General features: G+C 40.2%; 1 protein-coding gene across 1 annotated transcript in view; it reads right to left on the bottom strand.

Moving 5' to 3' along the window:
* Window positions 1-2219: 2219 nt before the first annotated feature.
* Window positions 2220-22291, bottom strand: part of cdh8 (cadherin 8) — a 90432-nt gene continuing 70360 nt past the window's right edge. Inside the window, 7 exon segments of the mRNA XM_018697482.1 lie at window positions 2220-4364; window positions 4557-4808; window positions 8559-8676; window positions 9410-9531; window positions 12042-12178; window positions 19478-19500; window positions 19502-19726. Of these exon segments, the coding sequence (XP_018552998.1) occupies window positions 3871-4364; window positions 4557-4808; window positions 8559-8676; window positions 9410-9531; window positions 12042-12178; window positions 19478-19500; window positions 19502-19726 (1371 nt within the window). The 3' untranslated portion in view covers window positions 2220-3870.

The raw sequence follows: 22291 nt of genomic DNA, 5'->3' as shown, positions 1-22291 counted from the left end.
CAGTTTCTACACCACGCGAGCCAGAGCCACAGGCCTGCCTTATAAAATCTGGCACATATCAGCAGGGAACAACAAGTGCAAGGTTGTCACCTGAGGGACACTTCCATTACGTGACAAAAGTGAGAAGATAATTTGATTTACTGTTTAGTTAGGCAACCTCTGTCAGACCTGCAGCCATACACAGCAGTTGGGGGAGCATGAAGATTGACTACAAATGAGTCTGCTGACCTGCCGGGGTCGCACATTCCAGAAAACAATTTGTGCTATCATTTAGCGGGAGATATCAGTGGGTAAAATGTGTTCCATGGCTGATTTTTGACTAATGGATCAGGTGCATAAAGATAGCAGCTTCCAGGTTTAACGTCACCTCCAATCCCAGAGGGCAAAGGTATCTGAAATACCAACACCGCTTTGGCAATTTGGAAAAGGTAGATGTACTGTATGTTGCAATGTGGAGTCAGATGATAAGATTTCTGATTTCTATCAATCTTTGTGACTAGTATCCATATTGTTTTCATTACAAGAACACTATCCCTATCTTCACTGTGTGTGCGTGTGTGTGTGTGTACTACAAGCTTTATATATAGGCATAGTGGATTGTGTGATTTTGTGCCTTTGAGTACACTGAAGCACAGTCAGTAATTGATACGATCAAAAGCTTTTGTTATTTGTGAGAAACCTCAGTATCAGATAAAGTCGAACAAAAGTCTAATCTTTCAAGATTAACGAAGAGGAGACAATGTTCAAAAAAAGAATTTAAAAAAAGAGAAGAAAAGAAGGCAAAAAAGGCAAGAAAATGGGAAATTTCTTGATATCTAATCTTTGCTATGAAAAAAAATCAAATAAATAACTGCAGATGAGTATTGCTGTAACACAACATTACAATTTACATCACAAATGAATTACTTGTTTCTGCCTGGGTGCATAGTTTCTGTGAGATTGGAATAACAAACCAGAATTAACACACAATGGACTCCCAGACTCTCTGTGATGACACACAGCAGATTAGGTTGCATCAATCTAATAAGACTTAATGTTAAAAGAATGTTGAAAATGACACCACGCACACCACGGTATAGTGCTTGGAGATTTCATTCTTGATTCCCTGTGATTCAGTGTTACCACATTTAAAAAACTGCTATGTTCCAATCAGTGTGACAGAGCCACACAACCAATCCTGTAAAGTTTTTTAACATCACTGTCGGCTATATCCTTCTAAAAGTTGAATTGTCCCAACTTCATAATGTCAAACTGATAAAGCACATCCTTAAGACAGTATATTTTCTGAGCAAGCATAACAGAAACTTTAAGGGATGAAAGGTTGCCTTCAACATCAGAGACATTTTCAAGCCAAGGAAAAGCTGCTGGAAGGGGAAAATGATAAGCATTTGACTTTTTTTTCCCTGTTGATGTGTTTTCCTATCTTGTTGCTGTTTTTAGGGTGCAGGTTCAATCTAAAGCTGTAATAATAGAATGTTGAGTCAAGTGGGTTAAAAGTCCATTTTTGCTTTTTTGCATCAGGAAAGACGGTGAAACAGATTTTTATAGCATTCAAGGAGTGCAGGGCCAGAATATGCTAGGTGACTAAGTGAAGATGAGTCTGGGAAATGTACTGCTACAGGGCTGCTTTTGTCTATATCACATTGTTTTATGATGCATAAGCCTGCCAGAAGCATTTTGAGAGATCCAGCATAGCCATCCTGTTGCAAGTCCAGTTGTGCTTCCTGCCCTTAGACTCTGTTCTTGTGTATTCTTCTATGATGTTCAAGGCTTTTCTGGAGCTATTTTGCAATGACACATTGCGATTCCCATTTTTTATGAGTCCACTTTCAGTCAAACTGAGAGAAGAAAAATACCATCAAACCAGAAATATACCCAGAAATGTAATGCAGGTTACACTGCTAGGAAGTTTTAAGAGGCCAATTATGTAGGCTAAAGTTTCGTCCCTTGCATAAGTTATGCTCCAAAAGCACTGGATGCTGAATTTTCCATAATGCAAGCGATGGTGTGAACATCTTTGTTAGATCCACAGAGGTCTGACGGACTTCTGTGTCTTTCAAACTCACACAGGCTCTCTGCAAGCCCAAGCTCAATGACCCAGATGAGTAATTTTCTCCACAGATACTATACAATTTTCACGAGCTGCGTAGTATCCATGATGAGTAAACTGACTCACTCAGATAACTCATTTGCATAAGAAAACCACACCCATTCAGCAATATTTATAAAAATATATTTCACAAAGTAGGAAACAATACAGGGTATCTTAGATTACAGTACAGGGAGTAAATAATTGAACATACACATTTATAAGCATTAAAGCACAGTAGAAAATATGATCTGCATGTAGGACTATTCCATATATATTGTTTAGTCTACTGAGAACTGCCATAATACTGTATCAGTACGAACTGAGTATGCACGCAGCTGTAGTGCCATTGAGATTCTCATTATGTGCAAGAGCTAACGTGCAGAGACAAAACCTACCACCTCATTGAAAGCTAATGACGTTAGCAGTAACTCTATGTACAGTACAAGTCTTTTTTATTGATATCATACAGTGTAAGCACAATATGCACATGGTCTGGATTTGTGTCTTCATTTTTCTTGGGCTAATGCAGTCTTTCCTAAATGAGATTTGATGTTTGGAGGGAGTCGCATACTCAGGTATCAATTGGACTATTGTGCTCGGATGGTCACTGGCTGTACCCCAGAATATATTATGAGACATATTTTACACAGAATTAACATGTGTCAGAAAGGTCCCATTCCTGCAGTCCCAATTAATTAGATCATCTGTATTTTTAGAGCTGTTTTTGCCTGCTTACATCTAATCTATGTTATCAACTGCAGTAAATTCTTGATAAGGTTTGGCTGTTATGAAATAGTGTTCAAGTGGTTGAAAAAACAGCTGAATGTGAAATAATCTAAACACACTCACTTTAAATTGTCAGCACAGAAAAAAATGATTTAAGAACAGATATACAAAAACTCATAGAACAATAATGAAGAATCAACACGTCTCTTGTCAAAAAACAGTAGATTACAATTGTATTTAATGTTGCTTCTGTAAAAAGAAGGCCTCAGAGTTTCTACATTTCTCTTTTTTGTCTTCACTTCAGTCTTTTATAGGCTAGTAACACTTGCGACCCACACCTGTAGCATGTAAATACAAAGTTGTATAAAGCAAGCCTTTCTGGGCTTTAGATAGTTTATAAATGTGGCCACCAGAGAACATATCAAATGATAACAAATTCACCTTAAAGCCAATACTGGTTTGTCTTTTTGCTTTTTTCAAATCATACATACATTCATCATTGTAATGTAGACCATATATTGCTTTATCTTCGTCATTTTGTTTCAGATCACCGATCAGCTGGGTGGCTTAGGCAGACATGAAACAAGAGTCCTTCTGCAGCTTCTGTAGTCCAGCTTGCTGTCCATGGGACATGGAGTATGGTGTCCGCTCAAGCTTCAGTAAACCCAAGAATATCCATCATTTCCTTTCATTGGGCAACTACCAGCAAACCCAAGGTTTTTCTGCTACTGGCAGTCACAGCAAATGACTAACACCCAAAATACTGCTAGACACTCCACGACGGAATCTAAGTTACACTCCACAAGAATCATAGATCTCCTAATAAAGACATTGTTTGGCTCAACAATTACAATGCGCTTGACGTAGTGGATGACGACTGCTATACCTCACTCTAAGAAGAATACAAAAAGGTGGCCTCCCTTGTTATTAACTGTTTTTTTTTTTCTTTTTAAACACCTGTCTCTAAAAGCCAGCAAACCCCCTAGCGTTTAATACACAAGTATGTGGACAGAAAAAAAATCTGAAAGGTCTTTTTTCTAACAAACCAAAGGTCAGGTCTCACGGTCGCTCTCGCCCACAGAGTAGAGCTCCCCAAGTCTTCTGAAGCGTGGGCCCCACTCTCTGAGATAGTCATAGTTCTGGTCCGAGTCTGATGATGCCGTCTCCAGCGAGCTGAGGGAGCCAGCAATGGATCCACGGCCCTCATATCCGTAGATCTGTATGGAGTCATAAGGTGGCGCTGTGGGATCATTGTCTGCCTCGTGGAGCCGCACGTTGATGAATTCGTCCACGTCCACGCCATTGGGGCCCGAGTGCTGACCTGCCCGAGGCATGAACTGCAGGTCAGGTTTGATGTCCTTGCGCGGTAAGTAACCGTTGATGCCGTCTGGATTCTGCAGCGTGGCAATGTCGAATGCCTCTGTGTCCTCCTCGCCGCCTCCTTCGTCATCATAACGGATAATATTCTCTCTCACATCCTCATCATCCTTGATAATCAGAGGCTCATTCTTGTGTCTCCTCAAGGTAACAAATAGTACTACTATTACTGTCAGAAAGAAAGACAGAAAAAAGGAAGACAGAAAGAAAGAAAGGAAGACAAAGAGGAAGTCTAGGTCAAGCTTTGACAAGTGTATTTTCTGTCAGTATGAGTCAATCTTTCATCAAGGTCAGAATATGCAAGTACATCTCTTCAACCACTTCATGGTAATAATGTTACAATACAAGAAAAATACCTCACCTAAAAGCAGTATAATACAGGCCAGGATGGCAATGAGAGCTCCCATACTAAGGCCAATAGGTAAGACATAGGCCTCTACGTTGCATGACTGGACGATGCCATCTTTGCTGCACCCACAGACACGAATAGTCAGGGTGTTGGTGCTGCTCATCGGTGGATTCCCATTGTCCGTCACAATGATTGGCAGGAAGTACATCTCCTGTTTCTGTCGTCGGAAGGTATCATGCTTGGCTAGAACACTGATTGAATTGTCTGTCAGAGAGAGGTAAAGCCAGAGATGAATTTTTGCAAGGATGTGTGAAAAAGCCATTATTATTCATGGCTATTATTAAATTGTGTGAAGATCAGTTCAGCATGAGGGTAAACTAATTTCACATCAATCGTCACTGGGCTTTTTAGCATTCTCACATTCCAGTGCTGTAGATGGATTTCAGCCACCTTCCTTTTTCTCAACAGTCCAATTTGGGAATTCTGAGGGAAGGCGAACCCAAGTTTGCTGTGCTCTTTGAGAGCCGAAGAAATGAAGGGACCACGGCAGGCGACACTGACTTAGAAGATGGCACATGTCGACCCAGAAAGGTGCCAGCTGCTCTTTGATGACACTTCTGTGAAGCTGTCTGCTCATTAGCTGGCTCTCCTTACCCTGCTCACATTATCAAACACTTGCATTCCCATAAGAATCTACTCCTGCTGATCTTATGGAAAATGTACAAGGTTTCTGATAGTCTAACCTTTGCCTCTCTGCTTGAGGATGCAGTGACGAGAGGGGGAAAATAGATCTGGTGATATGTGCTATAGAGAGAGGGGCCATGTTGAAACATCTGCGTTGACAGAGCAAACTTAATCAAAAGATGGAATACTTCATGATAGAATTATTTGCTTTGCACAATCTGTAATTGATGTGAACATATGCTCAGATTTATTTTCTTACGAGCGCTGCCACAAAGTAGTACGCTCGGCTTTGTGAGCACCAACATGTCCTATTTCATTTGGATCACTCAGCAGTGCATAGCGAGTGTGCAAGTGTCTACTATACTGTAGTAAACCATCAGGGCTTGTCCTCGTATACAGGTCATTTTCATTTTCTTGGCAACTATTGATGGTAAAAATAGAATTAAATATTTCCTGCTACTCAAAGAGAAGACAGCTATGTAGATAACCTTCAAACAGACTGAACTCACTGGAGTTACAAGAATGCTTTTTTCCCTACTACCTTTTATATATTAGGGCACATTAACAGTGTTTCATCTAGCGACTGATGGATTGATGAAAACACTGTGTACACTGAAATATTAATCATCACTATAAGAAAAGCAAAAGCTCATTTGAATAAAATTTTTGCTATGAATAACTTAATATGTGGGAGGCTCCAAATGACAGTAGTGACAGCAGAAGTGACACCGACAGTCTGGCAACTTTCTGAACTTCTGAAGTCTCTTAAGATTATGTGAGCAAATACACACAGTGCATTCATTCAGCAGGACTTAAATGCTTATTGCAAGAAGCAAAAAGTAATGTTCTTAGGTCTGAGTTTATCTGAACAGAAATACTGACTATTGTTAAGGTGACAGTTTGTATCAATTGTCTCCTACTGGTGGAGGAGTATTCCAACCACTTACCACATTTAGTGTGTCTGATTTTTTTTTTTTACACTGCAGATTGTATGGATATATTAATATGACTTTCTTTACTGTGCAAGTTTAATATGAAAGTGGCTACTAATTCCATGTGTATGCATACAAACAACATGAAATAACTGGTCTTATATGTAGTTATTTACAACACATTAAAACTGCTAGGGAGTAGCTTGATGTCCTAATCTGCAACCCCAAATATTTATGAAAATTATTTTTAAACTGTTAATATTTATTTACTGTACTGCTGAAAGGGAAAAGGTTTTTAGAAACACATCAGAAGCCTTTGAGTGGGAGGGCTGTGGATTGACAGCTCTTTATTGTTTCAGGACACCAACACAATAAAAGCAAACTTGTAAGAGTAAAGTAGCTTAAAAGCTAAGGACAGTGCTACACCAATTTAAATCTTAAGAGACTAATGTTGACATTTGACGGTGAGTCTTTGTTCTTTTCAGTGTACTATGTCTGAGTATATAGTGAGCCTGGAAAATTACATTAGCAGGCACTTTTCCCTGTGTGGGTGTTTTTTTGTGTATGCCCAGCCTTTTGGTTCAAAGTCTCCTGCTGCCGACTGGCTGTTACTCAGTGACCGGGGACAGTGCAGATTTACAGTAGGCACAGAAAGGTTGTGCCGACACAAAACCAAGAAATGCAAAATATGAATTTCTCACTTTTTGGTACAAACCATAGACCTATATGCTGTAAAAGAAAAAAAAAAAAGTCTCTTTAGCTCTTAAACAGCAGCCTACTGTGGCCGCAAGTGACAATTACAGGATAATGCTAAAAGCTAAAACAAATATCTTACATTACCCCCCACAAGCTACTAGCTGCTTGCTGCAAAGCTACTGAGCTTAACTTTACATTTGTATGAGAAAGATTGAGTTATTTCCTCTTTTAAAAGCAAGGAGTCTGACATGAGTTTCTATCAGCAGAATTTCATTTTTGGCATTATGGTCAGTATGTTGTCTCAGTTACTGAGAATGGAATGCTCTGCTCTGTTGCAACCCCACCCCCTAAACACAGACTTGTCAGAGTGCTCAATATTATGTATACAGCTGGTCAGAACCTCAGCCATTTTACCCACTGTGGGCAACCCCTAACCTCTTCACTGTGCAATCCCTACAATTAGACTCATCATCGCAAACAAAAGCAGCACACAGAGGCTCACAGGAGCCTGACACTCTTCAATGAAGTGTCTCCCACAGCTGCCGATTCAAATAGAAATAGTCACTGAAGTGCTGGGGGATGTGGTGCAATGGGCTTCTTTTCTCTGTTTGGAATTAGCTATACCATAGACAAGTGTTTGGTATGGTACATAATATATAGAGCTGAACAACAACACATATTTACTATGGTCTCAGGCAAGTAGGGAAAAATGCAGGCCTTTTTGCTGTTTGCACTAAAACAGAGCTGTGCTACCCCAGTAAAAAGTGTAATCTATTACATCATCCTAAGAAACTACTACTAAATCTCCTTTTAACAAAGGGCAGAGTTCGGGAACCTGCATGTAATTTGAGATTGATCCACAGTTAAGACTCAGTATTATGCAGTAAATCTGTACCTGTTAAATAGACTTTCAGTTTTGACTTCCAACTGTCTGACAGGGCTTCTGCACATATGTGATGGAGAAATCTTTTTTTTCCTTAATTATTTCTCAGTATGTCGGAAGGGGAATGACTATACTTAGGCTATTTCTATGTTGTCTATGATTATTACAATGGCATGTTATCTCTCCCTGCCTGCTAATGTACCTGTTTTAGAAGTAAGTTTATTTTTGTCAAAAGATGGATAGTCCATTTGATGACCTGATTTTCATGGACTCTTTCCTCCATCAAAGAGAGGCTGCTGTAAGTTAGCCTGCGGGCTCTGCGTCGAAACAGAAGGCTAGTACCATATGAAGATTTTTTTGCCCCAAGCTGAAAACATTACACAACGTCATCATGAACACAGCCTGTTCAGAGCCGAGTATAGAGGGGATTGCAGGAGGAGAGGAATTGAATAAAGACAAGAGAAAAACGGCAAATAACCAATCAGAGTATTTAGCAAATAAATTTAGCACCATCTGCCACGCTGCAACAGCTCCTAGGAAGTCATCCTACATTGAGCTGCAAGACTACCAGGAAAAGCCATTTGGATCCCATTCATTTAGTTTCCCTCAAAACGCACTGGGGAGTAAAAAGAAGCTGGTGTCCAGACAATTTCACATCTGCTAATTGTGAGCTACACTGATCCACCAGATTTCATCTCCAGTACGGCTAACATGCCGCGGGTGAGAGATTAGACTAGAAAGCCATTGTAGGAATTTACAGAAACTTCAGTCATTCTGCCACAAAAGAAATACTTCTCTGTGTTCTCCTCTGTCTCTCACCTTGGTTGTTTTTGATGGTAAAATTGGGGTTGTTGAGCATCTCCGGGACTAGACGATAGTCAAAGTAGTGGCCCTGGATTGGGTCGTCTTTGTCCACTGCACTGACAGTCTGGATCACCTGTGTTGAAAAAAGAGAGACAAGAAGATATACAGAGGAGGGCTCAAAGCCATTAGAGGAGGCAGCCTATTCATTACTCTGTTTTTGCCACCCGAGATTGCCTCAGTGTAATACTGGCTGGATCACACCTGATGAAATATATGCTCTATTCATTCCTAGAGTTTGAGATTATTATCAATGAGGTCCTGTCTAGTCTGGCACACTTTCAGGCTCCTGGCTCTATCTGTTAATCTGTCATCATAGGTCTTATCGTGCTGTATGTCTTTATGATTGATTGGAAATTAGAATTCAGGCCCTGCAGGACAGTTTCCCTTTTTTCAGTTCCCTTTTTTCTCCCCCTTTCAATAAAGCTCCCTATTGTACGTACACAGGTCCCCTGAATGAGGTCGATTGATGAGAAGGAGAATGCTAAGTACTTGTCCAGGATTTTTGGCTGGGGGAAGCATTGTGCCATCTGGAAGAGGACATGAAAGACAGTCTTGAATTATGATCCACTCTGATCAATCCTGACTGCTCTCATTTCCCCTTTGCTCTGCACACACTGTGTCAAGGGAGGACTGTAGCAGGGAAAAAGGACCATACTCCCACCTCTGTAGTTTCCCTGTGAAATAAATAGGCTATAATTCACTGTGGCCAATCATTAGAGGGGAGGAAAGAGGGGGAGAAAGAAAGGGAGAGAGAGAAAGAAAGTGATAGATCACTGGTTAGATGGATGAACCACCGCTTTCCTTACCTGTCCAGGTTTTCCATTTTCACACAGAAAGGCCTCGTATTCAGAGGCAAATTCAGGGGCATTGTCGTTTATGTCCATTACTCTGATGGCCACAATTGCTCTCGATATCTGACTGTGATTTCCTAATAAATAGATAGATAGATAGATAGATAGATAGATAGATAGATAGATAGATAGATAGAATAAGGAAATCAAAATGGGGAGACAAAACAAGACAGATGAAAAGACAATGAGCAAAATATAAAACTGTGAGAAAACACAACAATAAAAAAAAAAACAATAAAAAAAGAAACAAGGTTACGCATGAAATCCCAGGTAAATTCTGTGACCTAGTTTTAATTTCCTTTATTTTCCATCTTTATTTCTCCCTTCATTTCCTGAGCTGATGGGAGGACAGATGATAAGCCACATCAATCTACATTTCAGCTGGTATCAGCGATGCAAAACAGGATTCTAGGCAACAGAAAAGAAAAAAAAATCCTATTCAAAGTGCTTTTGAAAATCCCCTGTACACTGTAATGTTTAAAACATGAGGGTTAAAACATGCATATTAATGAGTCATTGGTAACTGAAGTCTAAAAAGACAATAAAAGGCAGTTTAATTAGATTAGATTTTGATTGGAATTATTCATCACTGGTAATTGACAGTCCCTTTCGAGAGTCCACGTAAACCATTGTATTTATTAATCAGTGGTGCAAATGCCAATTTTTAAAGCAATTATCTAGTAATGTGGCCCCAAGAAGGCCATGCCACTGTGACCCATGACACCTGTTTGTTTTTATTTTTCATTTTTTTATTTTATTTATTTGGGACAATGAAGCCACTTTAGTGATGACGTGCATTGTCTTGATCTTTTACTCGTAAAGCTAAGAGTCATTTTAATTATATTAATCTGGAATATGTCTACTGTTTGGTTTAAATCTGGTTTTTAAAGCGAGAAATTGTAACTTTTGCTAAACGGTGGTAGTTGCTCTAAGTATAAGATAATGAAAAATTTAATTTGTCCTCATTTCTGTAAATTCTCTTGAGTCAGGTGTAAGACATCATGTTTATTTATCCTAAAATGGAGTGTAACTGGGACATAGGTGGAGAAAAGTCACAGTCTTAGCAAAGGTACTTTATCTAAGTATAATGACATGAGATAGGCCTGGTTTTACTGTCTGTGAATTTAACTTGTCACAGATTACTGTGTCGTTTACAAACAAATATGTATGTTTTATTTGTCTTTATTTCATTTTCTTCTTCTTCTCAATAATAAACAACACACGGAGCAGTGGACAGGATGCTCCAGAAATCCAAGGCCTCCAGCAGACCGGGAGACAAGTTGAAAAAGAGGTAAGCAGTGAGGAGAGTGGAAATTGACAGTCTGATAGACAGCATAGATGGATTAGGGCAGAGGGAGAGTGGGAGACAGAATACCCAGCACCACCCCCACCCCAACCACCCCTCCTGCAAAAGTGACTTTCCCCCAGCAGCAGACAGGGAATAGAATCTGATTAGTCAGATGTCAACTGGTGCGAGGCGGCAGAACGCGTCTCCGTTTGGGTGGCAAATGGCATCGGGATAGAACTGGGAACACATCTATTCCTCTTCACGCCAGAGAAAACACTGGCTTCCCCTCCCCATCCGTGAAGAATAGCAAAGCTGCCATATTTATTTTGGCAAATTCCTATTAGGTGTTCTCAGAGATGCCACTATCTCGAGCCACAGTTACTTTGCCAAGAGGCATGAAAACGCACTTTAAATGTATGGGTGCAAGACATGACAAGGCAACCAGCTTATCAAATGAGACACATTCACTTCCTCCAACGGGCTGCTACGGTGGTGGGATTTGTCTGTGCTGCACGGCCAAAACATTATGACAGTGTTTGGGCTTCCATTTATTCTGACAATTAATGTGTGTTTCCTTTGATTAAGTAAAGAAAGGGACGGATAGAGGATGAGACAGAGAGAGAAAGAGAGAGATAGAGCGGAAGAGGACATGAAAAAAAAAGTTACAAGCTGTGTAAATTTCTCTTCCAATAGCCTTAAGGGGTACATTAAGCTTTATCACAACATACAGCCCCCCTGAAACAATCTGTATGCAAATAAAGCCTTACATATGGTTTGAGCTGTTTGTAGCTCTGCCGGCAAGATTTTCTACGTAGTCAGTGAGTTTTGCGGTTCGCAGATGTTCTTTAATCTGTAATGGATGCTGGCATTGGAGCAATCCACTCTGGAGCGTGTCTTTAAAACTGTTTATTTGATACGTCTTAATGTTCTTGCACTTCCACAAATTGACTACTGAGCTGTTTAATTCAATCAAAACTCAGCAAATTAACGTATTTAATGCCTCTGTGGATTCAAATGCTAATTGTTTGTGCCATACTCTCGGAGCGATTAAAAGGGCTGGTACAAAGCGCTACACTGTTGAGCAGAGGATTGTGTGTGGCAGGTCAGTGATTCCTTTGACTGAGACCAACCATGAAGTCACTCGGAGGAAGAAGACATTGTACGTGTCCTCCCGCAGCTCTCCATTTTTAAAACATGCGTCCCAATGAATGTCTAACAGTACGCCGATTTTGAAAGTAGGACATTACAATTCATGAGGAACGACGTGTGCAGCAGGGGAGAACAGAGTCAGTTACTTACTGACTTCTGTGGCGGTTACTGTGATGTTGTGCCACATGTCAGTCTCTCGATCCAGCGGCTTGGCCAGGGTGATCTTCCCGTCGTCTACGTTGATGTTGAACTGCCTCTCCAGGTCCGTGTGCCGATCGATGAAGTATCTGCAGAGACAACCGATCGTCAGAAATTTGAGCCTAAACTCTTTAGCGGCGGCACCACTGAAGCATTTTTAGCTGTCCTTTGGGCGTTGTGGCTAACCGGGCCTTATCCATCAAGAGAAACCTGTAGATTAATGCACATTGAAAACAGTAGGAAATCAATAGTTATCATCTGAGGAATAATTACAGGCTTCACATGAGCAGCGGGAGGCATTAAACCCTGAGAAGGTCCAAGAAGCCCACCCTCTGACTGTGGTCACGTCCCCCTGCTGCAAAAAAGACCATTAGTACATGTTATGTCAGAGTAAGAGATGGGGTGTTGTTAACCCTGTTTGTGTTCTGTCAACACTCAATGGCTCCCAAAGGCTTTGCATTAATGAGTTAGGACAGCACTGTGTCACACAGGAGCTCAACCAATGGAGGGGGGGTGAGAAAGGATAATGGATGTAATGGAAATGAATCAGTGACCAGTTTGTGACATACGACCTTGTCTTGTCGTAGGCAAAAATGATTTTGTTTTCTTTTTAAGCCACAAGCGACTTGTAGGTTCCTGTCAATAAAGGCAGCTCATGTTGCAATGAATCAAACACTGTTTCAAAGAATACATTTGAAAAACTACCCTTTTCCCCAATTCTATTTCTTTGTGATCCTGCCTGTGACACACTGACTTTTTGAGACTTGTACAGTCTTAAAAAATACAGTGGCAAGACATAAAACTCTCCGGAAAAAAACTCCAGCAGCGGGTATGAAATTGGAATGCACATAAAAGAGAATTTTCCGATGCCACTTGAAGCTGTGAAATCGCTCTTTCATGTTGCAACACGCGCAGCGCCAATTCTTGGGACGAGCCCACACAAAACTGACTAAAAAAGAATCTGTCATTATAGGTCATCTTTGGTTTCACACATTTCATTAGCCATTATGTGTGACTGTCATAAACATCCTACTCTCCCAAAACACAAGGCTGTGGTGATTCACGTGAGCTAATTACACCGTGTACCGCACAAGTGTTTCCATACCTCCAGGACAAACTGTCCCCGTTCCTTTCTCTCTCTCTCTCTCTCCCTCTCTCTCTTTCTCTGTCTCACTCTCACATCCTCCCTCACAATCTCTTCCCCCTCTTTCCTCACTAACTGAAAGTTTTTTTTTCTTTTCCATCCAGCTGGGTCTCAAGCTCTTCCTAATCCAATCCCCCTGTTCAATTTTTTTTTTCAGACCCCCTTCCCCCACACAGACATCCCTCAGCCACCAGGCGCCCTGCTCACCCCGTCTCCCTTCCTTCCTAACCCTGGGTCTCGTACCATCTCGCAGTGGAACCGTTCTTCCCTATCAGTGCAGACCTGTTGGCTGGAACCCTGCAGTATTTATATCAGAGAGAGGAGGAGGAGAGAGGGAAGGAGGAAGGAAGGGATACAGAGAGATGGAAAGAAAAATAGAGAAAGAGGACTAGAAAAAGCCAAAGACAAAGTCACAACAACAACAATTTATATGAAGGAGAGTGCTACTTATACAAGAATGGTAGGGAATGAAATAAATAAACCGCTGGCCCAGATTCCAATTGTTGGGGAGATGTACCGAGCCGTGACATTTCCATTTTTGAGATGAAATGGTGTAAAATCCTCTAGACGCCGGGCTGGGAGAGGTCCATGAGGACCCCCCCATCCCTCCAAACCCCCCCCCCCCCCCCCACACACGCCTCCCCCCTTCTCTTTCTCTCTTGCCCTGCAGACGCAGAGCACTTTCAAGACAGGCAGACAGCAGCAAACCACCTGGGAGCAGCCTCTCTCCTACAGACTGAGTGGATCCCAGTCAAACTCTGACAGCCTCACGTGGAAGCGAGGAGACAGACCCTGAAATGTTCTGCCACCTGTCACTCAAACTGACAACGTGATGTGAAAAGAATTAAAAGCAAATAAAAAATGATATCCAGCATTATACGTGTGTGGTTTTCTTGAGTGTGATGTGAGGATGTGTGCAAATGTGCGCGTGCGTCAATGAGTGTGTGTGTGCTCATCAACTCGTTTCAGCTTTGCTTTACTTTTTACAAGCCTTTAAATGGCATTGTACTGACCTCAGTCTAGCAGTTAAACATCACATGGAGGATGTTTGTGCCAAATGCTTTACAGCTGAGCGGCTCTCTTACAACTGATGCGACAGACATCCAGAAATATTCAGCCTCAATGTAAAGCAAACATAATGTGCTTAACATAAAATGCATCAGTGTAAGAGAAGCTCTTCAGTCCATAAAAAAGATAAGCTGTAATCACTGAGATCTTTATTCTTTTTTACACTCATTTATGATTACGATTTTGTATTGATGTGGCGTCTATGCTTTGCAATTACCAAAAATGACCTGTCAATCAAACAGCATGGCCTGAAAATCTTCTCTGTTTGAGTTTCTCTGACAATCTTTTGTCTCTTAAGCCACTGTGGTTATCATTGCTCATGCACACCTTTTTTTCCCCACCACATAATGGGTGTCAAATGATTTTCTGCTTTTAAGACACATCAGACAGTGGGACAGTGTAACAGTGTTCATGAACTAAATGTACCTTAACAGTTTAACTGCTGCTGTACTAGTCAGCAACACATACTGGCAACAAAGACTTGTATTACTAAGTCTTTAAATCTTAGAAAATGTTAAAATGTTGAGAAAAAATATAGAATTTTGACTGAGGTTGTGGCGGCACATAATGAACCAAGACTGAACATAACATGTAAGAGCAATCCACAATGTCTGCCACCATCGATCCTTGAGCACTGGTTGAACTGAAAATGATTAATTCGAACAGCAAAACACTGAATTAACCAAGAATCTCTGTGTGATATCAGGATACATGGATTAAACTGTGGTTTCTAATAACCTGAAACTATGCGCAAGTTGTTAGTGTGTTTTAGCATAAATTTGATACTGAATTGTATATATTGTATTGTCTGCAAGGGAAAAAATGTAAGCCAGTTTGGACAAAGGTGTCTGCTCTGATTAAAGGTGCTATCATTTTGCATTTTGGAAAATGTAGGATCTGGTGTCTGTGGAGCTGGTCAATACTTGGGACAAAAAGTCCGGATCTTTCAGTGTCTGCTCCTGCTTCTTTTGATATATCTCCTGTCAGTCCCCCAAGTTTAGAAAAGTGGAAAGTGACCCACTGGAGCACCGCTTCAATGTAAAACATCTATTTGTGTCAAAAAACTTTCACAGCGCTCCATTAGCACGAGAGCCATTTTGAGGCCAAGATCCATATATGTGAGTTTTGAAAAAATTACAGACAGTGATGTATATCAACCTCTGAGACTTAAGTTACACAGCAGTTTCTATCTCAGGTTAGCTATGATTAGCTAATGGTCATACCAGACCAAGCAAGATCATATTAGCAAGACTGCGCATATTAAATTAATTAATAATTTATAGCTTGTACGTTCTTCCTTTAAAAGCTACAAAGTTTCACTTTACATTTTTACACATTTTTATACTTGTTACTTATTTGTCAGTATATGTACTTTCATACTAAAACATACAGTAGAATGTTTTGGTCAGGCTCGAGTTAGCACTATGTACAAGCACTGTGTACATTAGTGTTTATGATTTTTTTCACACCTGTGTATGTGTGATAGTAGGTGCTAGGTATTATCTCTTTTAGAGCAGACGTGGGTGAATGTGTGCATCTCAGTGACTGAGTGCCTGTACACGTTTAGGAAAGAAGAGGTGAAAAGATCAAGAACAACTGCTTTTTTTCCACAAAGAGCAAAATGCTGTGTGACATTCCTGCTTGTTATTAGGTCATTAATTCCACTGGGAGGATCACAGATGTAGAACTAATTTTTGCCGTCCCCTGAATGCTGAGCAGTTGTATTTTAAAACAGGTTCAGGTTGGGTCCAAGAGCATGATTTCAATCTAAAGTAAAATATAAATAACCAAATATAAAAAACAAAAAGTCAGCACAGCAGAATAGAGAACCTTTGCCATTCTGACATTAAATTTCTATTCATTTCAAAGCCATCTCCTTTACATTACTGCTTGTATAACCATATGTAGTGTGTCAGCTGTCAGCTATGCTAAAACAACATGAGAAAGTCTGCAGAAAGAAACAAAATTCAGAGAATTTAATTACATTCCTGCAATTGCCCAATATGAATTAATCAAAGTTAATCAAATTAATCAATATTTTGGAATAAAATACAGTCACAGTTATTCCATGAAGTTCAGCCATTCGTGTCAGACAGCTATAGTGACTGCCAGATGCCACATTGCTTTTTATTTGTGATCAGTCAGGTAGAAAACGACAGAGCACAGGCTCCAGAGAGAAGCAATACTGCGGGAGTATTTCATGGAGTGCACCTGAAATGTTGTTGGTTGGATGCATTAAGTACAGCTACGGGGTTGTTTGTCTCCTGAGTGCAGAGGACATGGCAGCCCACCAGAGCACTCGCCTCAAGTGGTTTAGACTCAGACTGGTTTGGTCTGGTTTGGCTTTGAGGGGGCATTGAGACAGAGAGCGATTCTAATCAGAGCAGTCAACTTGACAGCTAGTTCAGATGGCGATCAGACAAACGGTCGCAGTAATGCTGCTATTACTGCTGCCACTCCTCCACTATAGATCCACCTCCACTAACTATACCTTTCTTTTTGGGAGCCCCTTCTCCTTCCAATTTTTAAAACCCTACGAGAATATGAGACTCAGAGAGAAAAAGAGACAGAAGGGAGGGAGGTGGACACTTGTAGGCTGACAAGTATAATTTACAGCTATTGTGAAAGTGTAAAGACTAACACGCTGCATGTGCTGCAACTGATACATTCACTATTACTTTCACAAGAATATTTTGGTTTTCATCTTTTTCAGTTTTCTTGACCAAAGTATTTCAAATCAGTTTCACAGTCACCTTAAGTCACCTAAATAAAGACTATTTTTGCATTTAGAGCTGCAATGATTAGCTGATTAACAGAATAGCTGATCATCAGATATTTGCAAATGATTAATAATTTTAAATTCTGTAGTTGCAGCATCTCCATTTGCTGTTTTTTGTTTTTGTTTAATGTCACATGTGAAATTTGGGTTTTGAACTGTTGGTCACACTAAACTAGATGACACCTTGGACTCAGTTTCATAGTTTTCTGATGTTTCATAGACCAAATTATTTATTGATTACTCTACAAACTAATAGGCAAATTACTCAATAATGAATGAAACTGTAAGTTGCACTCATGAGTGCATTGCAAACAAGCTTGTAAAGCTTTATAAAGTGTAAATATTTGGCTTATTGGCATGTGAAGCTTTTGTCCAGAATCTACATTATTTAGAGCATACTTGTGTCCTTGTGAGAGCCATTACTGAGGCTACAGCCTTCTGTCAGCCAATATATGTGGAGGATTAAAATCTTCCAGACTGTAATCATTTTATCAGCTGAGAGCTCAGAGTTACAGGCTAATACAAACCCTGGCTGGAAGTAAAATCAAATGGTCTTTGGTGAGGGTGATGCATCATATTAATCCCTCTGTGACAATAGTTTGTTTCATCTCTTTCCCCCACAAAGAAAACACTTGACATCTGTGATAGATCATGCTCATCTTGAAGATTTTTTTTTTTTTTTTTTTTTTTTTTGGAGGGGGGGGTATCAAATGTACAGTTGGACTTCAAAGAAAATCACAGAGATATAGCAATTTACTGTGACAAAATGCAAACTGGTGAGTAAATGTCTGGTTGTGTGTGTAATTTCTGAGCAGTTATTTTGCCTGTGATCGGTGGTTTTACAGAGGCTGGCAGATGATTAATTCAGAAATGTATTAGCCACTTACTTCGTCGTTGTTTGTGAATGAGCTTTATTTAAAAAAAAAAAAAAATGCTCCTGAGAACATTTTTCAATAAGGCGATATTCTGCTTCTCTGACTGTGGTGGATGTATATATATATATATATATATATATATATATATATATTTTTTTTTTTTTTGTCTGACAGTCACATGAAGCTCTTGAGCAACAATCCATTCAACTTCTCCACAAAATTCTTAAATTGGTGATTAAAAGCATAATGAACAAAGTGAGTGAAAGTGAATGACTTCAGGATCAAAATTTAAAAAAAAGAAAGAGAGCTGCAGAAAAGGCTAATAACCAGATGCAGTAAGATGGCAGCCTTTGACTGTTTTTTTCACTGTATCATGCTCAAAACATTTAACAAGTGCCAAGACAGGATGTTGATATCTGGATAGTTTCAAAGCAGCAAATGTGTGAAGAGATCATGTCAGCAGGGTGCTGCCATCTGCATGCACACTCATTCATTATTTAGTCACTTTTTCTTTCAATAATGATGCACTGAAGGAGGCCAAGAACAAGAAAGTAGGCAAACATTACTAGCTGTTAATACTGCACATGAATCAGAAAAAAAATGCTATTTTGAGGTGATTAAATTTAATGATACCCTGCACTTTTACACCCTTAATTTCTAAAACTGCTTTCTTTAACTTTGTCCCCATCTCTCTCCAAAACACAGATGGGCATTGGCAAACACAGGAGCGCTACAACATGAAATAAGGACAGAGAAATGTCAAAGATGACATTATACATGAAATATACTTCTCTTTTTACCAGGGGAGGGACATCACGCAACCCCAGGGCTCAATTCCTCTCTTGCAATCTCATCACTAAACATGAGGATGCCACCAGAAAAGAAAAAAAAAAAAAAAAGAGAAAACGTAGAATGAACCAGCCCCGCTCTATAGCCTCAGCCAATCTATGAAACCCAGCCTGCTCTCTGTTCGCCATGCAATTACACACAACCTGTTGAGTGTTGTCCCGGGAATGCGGTCAGCAAGTCGCTGGAGAATTAATGAAATGCCAAGATGGAGGGAGAGAAATTGCCTGTATAACCTATCCTCAAGGTGCCCTTGTGGTATTTCAAGAATAAGTCACACACGAGGAGAGCATAGCAGGGTTGGTAACTCAGTGAAAGAGAAAGTTGTGCTGCCTTCAACTCATAATCTTTTTTTTTGGTACAGCTGTGGAAATGAGAGCAATCATTGAGTCACTTCTTCACTGCCAAAGACACTACCACAGTATCCAAAGGTCACAGGCAGGCATGAAGAGATTTAATTGCATGCCTCAGTGTCGACCCTTTTATTAAAACAACTCATTATAGCCTGAAAAGCCTAATTTGTTAACCTATTCTCTCCATCACCTCTTGAAGTTACGCTAAAGAATGTTTTCTTTTTTAACTTGTGTATTGCTCAAGTCAGTCAATGGCAAATGGTTAAGTAGTAAAGCTGTGTTTTTTTTCAGTAGCACATTGTTAACTGCATCCATTCTCGTACCTGACAAGGCTCCCAGTAGAGTCCTGGATCCCTGGCGGTGACTGTCCCTAAGACCGTGTTGATGGGGGCATTCTCATTCACCTCCAGTAGGTACATGGGTTTGGAGAAAACAGGAGGTTCATCAGAGTCTTCGACCACAATCTTCACTGTGGCTGTGTCTTTGAAGGGTCCGCCACTGCTGGGCTCAGAGCGGATGTTGGTGGCCTCGACTTTTAGTGTGTAGGCTCTCTTGCTCTCATAGTCTAAAGGCTGTTGGGAGGGGGGGGGGGCAAAGAGAGAAATGATTAAAACCTGCTTCATTATCCAGCTGGGATGTCATCTTGCTTTTCTGTCCAAATCAGAGAGAGATTATTACTGATCCTGTCAGTAATGTTACCTCATTTTGACTTGGAGAGTACAGAGGTTTTTTAGTTTTGTTTTTTTAATGAAATTCAATACTTGGTTGTTGGAGTGCCCCTTTAAACTAACCAACATATACAAAGCAGTTAGAGTTACTTCCACCTCAACCAGCTACAAGATTGCAAACAATATAACAATCCTAAATGAGACCTTTTACTGATACTGATGCTGAAAATGCTTCTATACTTTCAATTTTGTAAAACTTGGAAAGGAGTACTTTTACATGTTTACATATGTTACATGTTATATATATATATATATATATATATATATATATATATATATATATATATATATACACACTTAGTTGTTGGACTGATCGTGTCTGTAGTATCCGTCTGTTGCAGCAAACAAAAATTATTTGATCATCGTTTTGATTTAAATCAATCAGTCACAATAATTGTAATTTCCAGAGTTACACAACCTGAAAAATATTTTCCAGTCTTAATCAGCATGAAAGAACACAAATCTCCTTGCTAATGCTCTCTGTGACAGCAGATTATTAGAGCTTTCACACAACCAGCACAACCACCAACATATAATAAATGAGAACAGGTGCTTATTCAAGATGATCAAAAAAAAAGGGATGTAATTTTCCAAAGAGAAAATAAAAACATTTTGTAGAGGACATGTTGTTATGTGACTGACATATCTGTTTAATCCCTGTTTTCAATTGCTATACAGTATTTCCTTTAAAGATGGCTCTTCATTAATATTTAAGAGAAAGAGGAGAGTCACAATTTTACTCTCTTGGCATCTCCGAGGACACCCCAGACTGTCACAATTTCATTCTGAATCACCTCTGGTCGCTCTCATACTACTAGAATAATGGGATCAAGTCACTTCCACGCTCCATAACCAGGATTTATAGGGAAATCAAAACTGGGCCTTGCCGCTTGAGGGGATAGGAGCTGGCTTGGGGAAAGTGGAAGACTAAGAGGAGGGAGATGAACAAAACGAGAAATGTATTCAGTTAGAGAAAGAGGGAGAGTGCGGGAGGAATTGTCCCTGAGGTCAGACAGGGCCAACGCTGAGAGCTCTGGAGGCAGAGCGGGCAGGTGGGTGGAAGAGTGTCTGGGGGTCCAGCTGTGAGACAGTAGCAGCAGCCGGGGGGGGGGGGGGCGACCCTGGACTTTGACTTCCATACTCCTACACTCCTGGCATCAAGACACTAGTAGACAGACCTAAGCCCCCGAAGCCTCCCCAAGCCCCACTCCTCTATGGTCGGAGAAGCTATTTGGAACACTTTCATTATTAACCTCCCCTCCTCCTCACTCTTGACAACCCCCCCGCCCTTCCTTTTCTCTCTCTCTGATCCTGCCGTCTGTGCTGAGAAAGTACAGAGTGCAGCTGGACCCCGAGCCAATGGATTACACTTTAATTCAGGGGGTAGTGAAGAGTAAGAGCCTGTATAAGGTTGGGGCTGGAAATGGAGAGAGGGGGAAGGCCTAAGTTTAAATATGAATTATTATCTGAATGTAATTTACTGGTACAAATGTTGAATTTAACTAGTTAGTGTCCAGCAGAAGTGACACTATGTGACACTTCACTGTTGTGTGGTATATAGTTTCAAATTCTAATGTCTGAATGTTGTAATCTTTGCAATTCAATTAGCTTACTGAACCAACACTATTGCAATATTGCTTCATGATCAAAATTAAAGCGGCACCATCCAAGATAAGATAAGTGCACTGGAAAATTAAAGCTGCATTGTTTGTTGTTTTTTTAGCCATTGGAAAAGCGAAACATTGAAATGCTATCATAAAGTTGTTAGCACACAGTTTCCTTTACGTCCAGTAGATTAATTGAACAACACGAGCACTCATTCTGGGCTGTGTTGTGGCCAACTGATTAATGTCCAACATTCACTCTCCTTTTACCTCTGCTTTGTTCTCCACTGAGAGCGGTTTTGTTCTCTTTAGCTGCTAAATGAATGGTCGTGGGCCATGTAACCAAAACAATGAGCTGAGAATCAAAATGGTCGAACAATCCATAGCAGAGTGGGATCATGAATCCCTGTGGGTTCATCCATTTAAAACAACAAAGTTTAACTTTTGCTGAGCAATAGCGGCCTCTGCAGCCATGGGTGGTAACTAATTCTGTTCTGAGTGCGAGAATTTAAGCGTTTTTCGTGTACAGAAAACAAAACCCATCAATTGCTTGACTTGAAAGCTGAATGCATGGTCCGATTCACCTAACTGAAACACAGTATACATTTTTCATGATTCTCAACCTCTGGAACCCAAAGTGATTGTTGCTGCAATCAACAATCACTTTGGGTTCCAACAAACATGCCAAACTCTGTTTAGAATTTGTGATGATTTATTTTATATTTTAACATTTATTTGGTGCTATTACTTTAAGGTAAAACAGTTGCATAATGTTACTTTAACCAGTTTCACATTGTCCATTATA

The sequence above is a fragment of the Lates calcarifer genome, linkage group LG2 (assembly GCF_001640805.2).
Source record: "Lates calcarifer isolate ASB-BC8 linkage group LG2, TLL_Latcal_v3, whole genome shotgun sequence".
Lineage (NCBI taxonomy): Eukaryota > Metazoa > Chordata > Actinopteri > Centropomidae > Lates > Lates calcarifer.
Note: the sequence above shows the minus strand (reverse complement) of the source record. Positions and strands in the feature narration are given on the sequence as shown.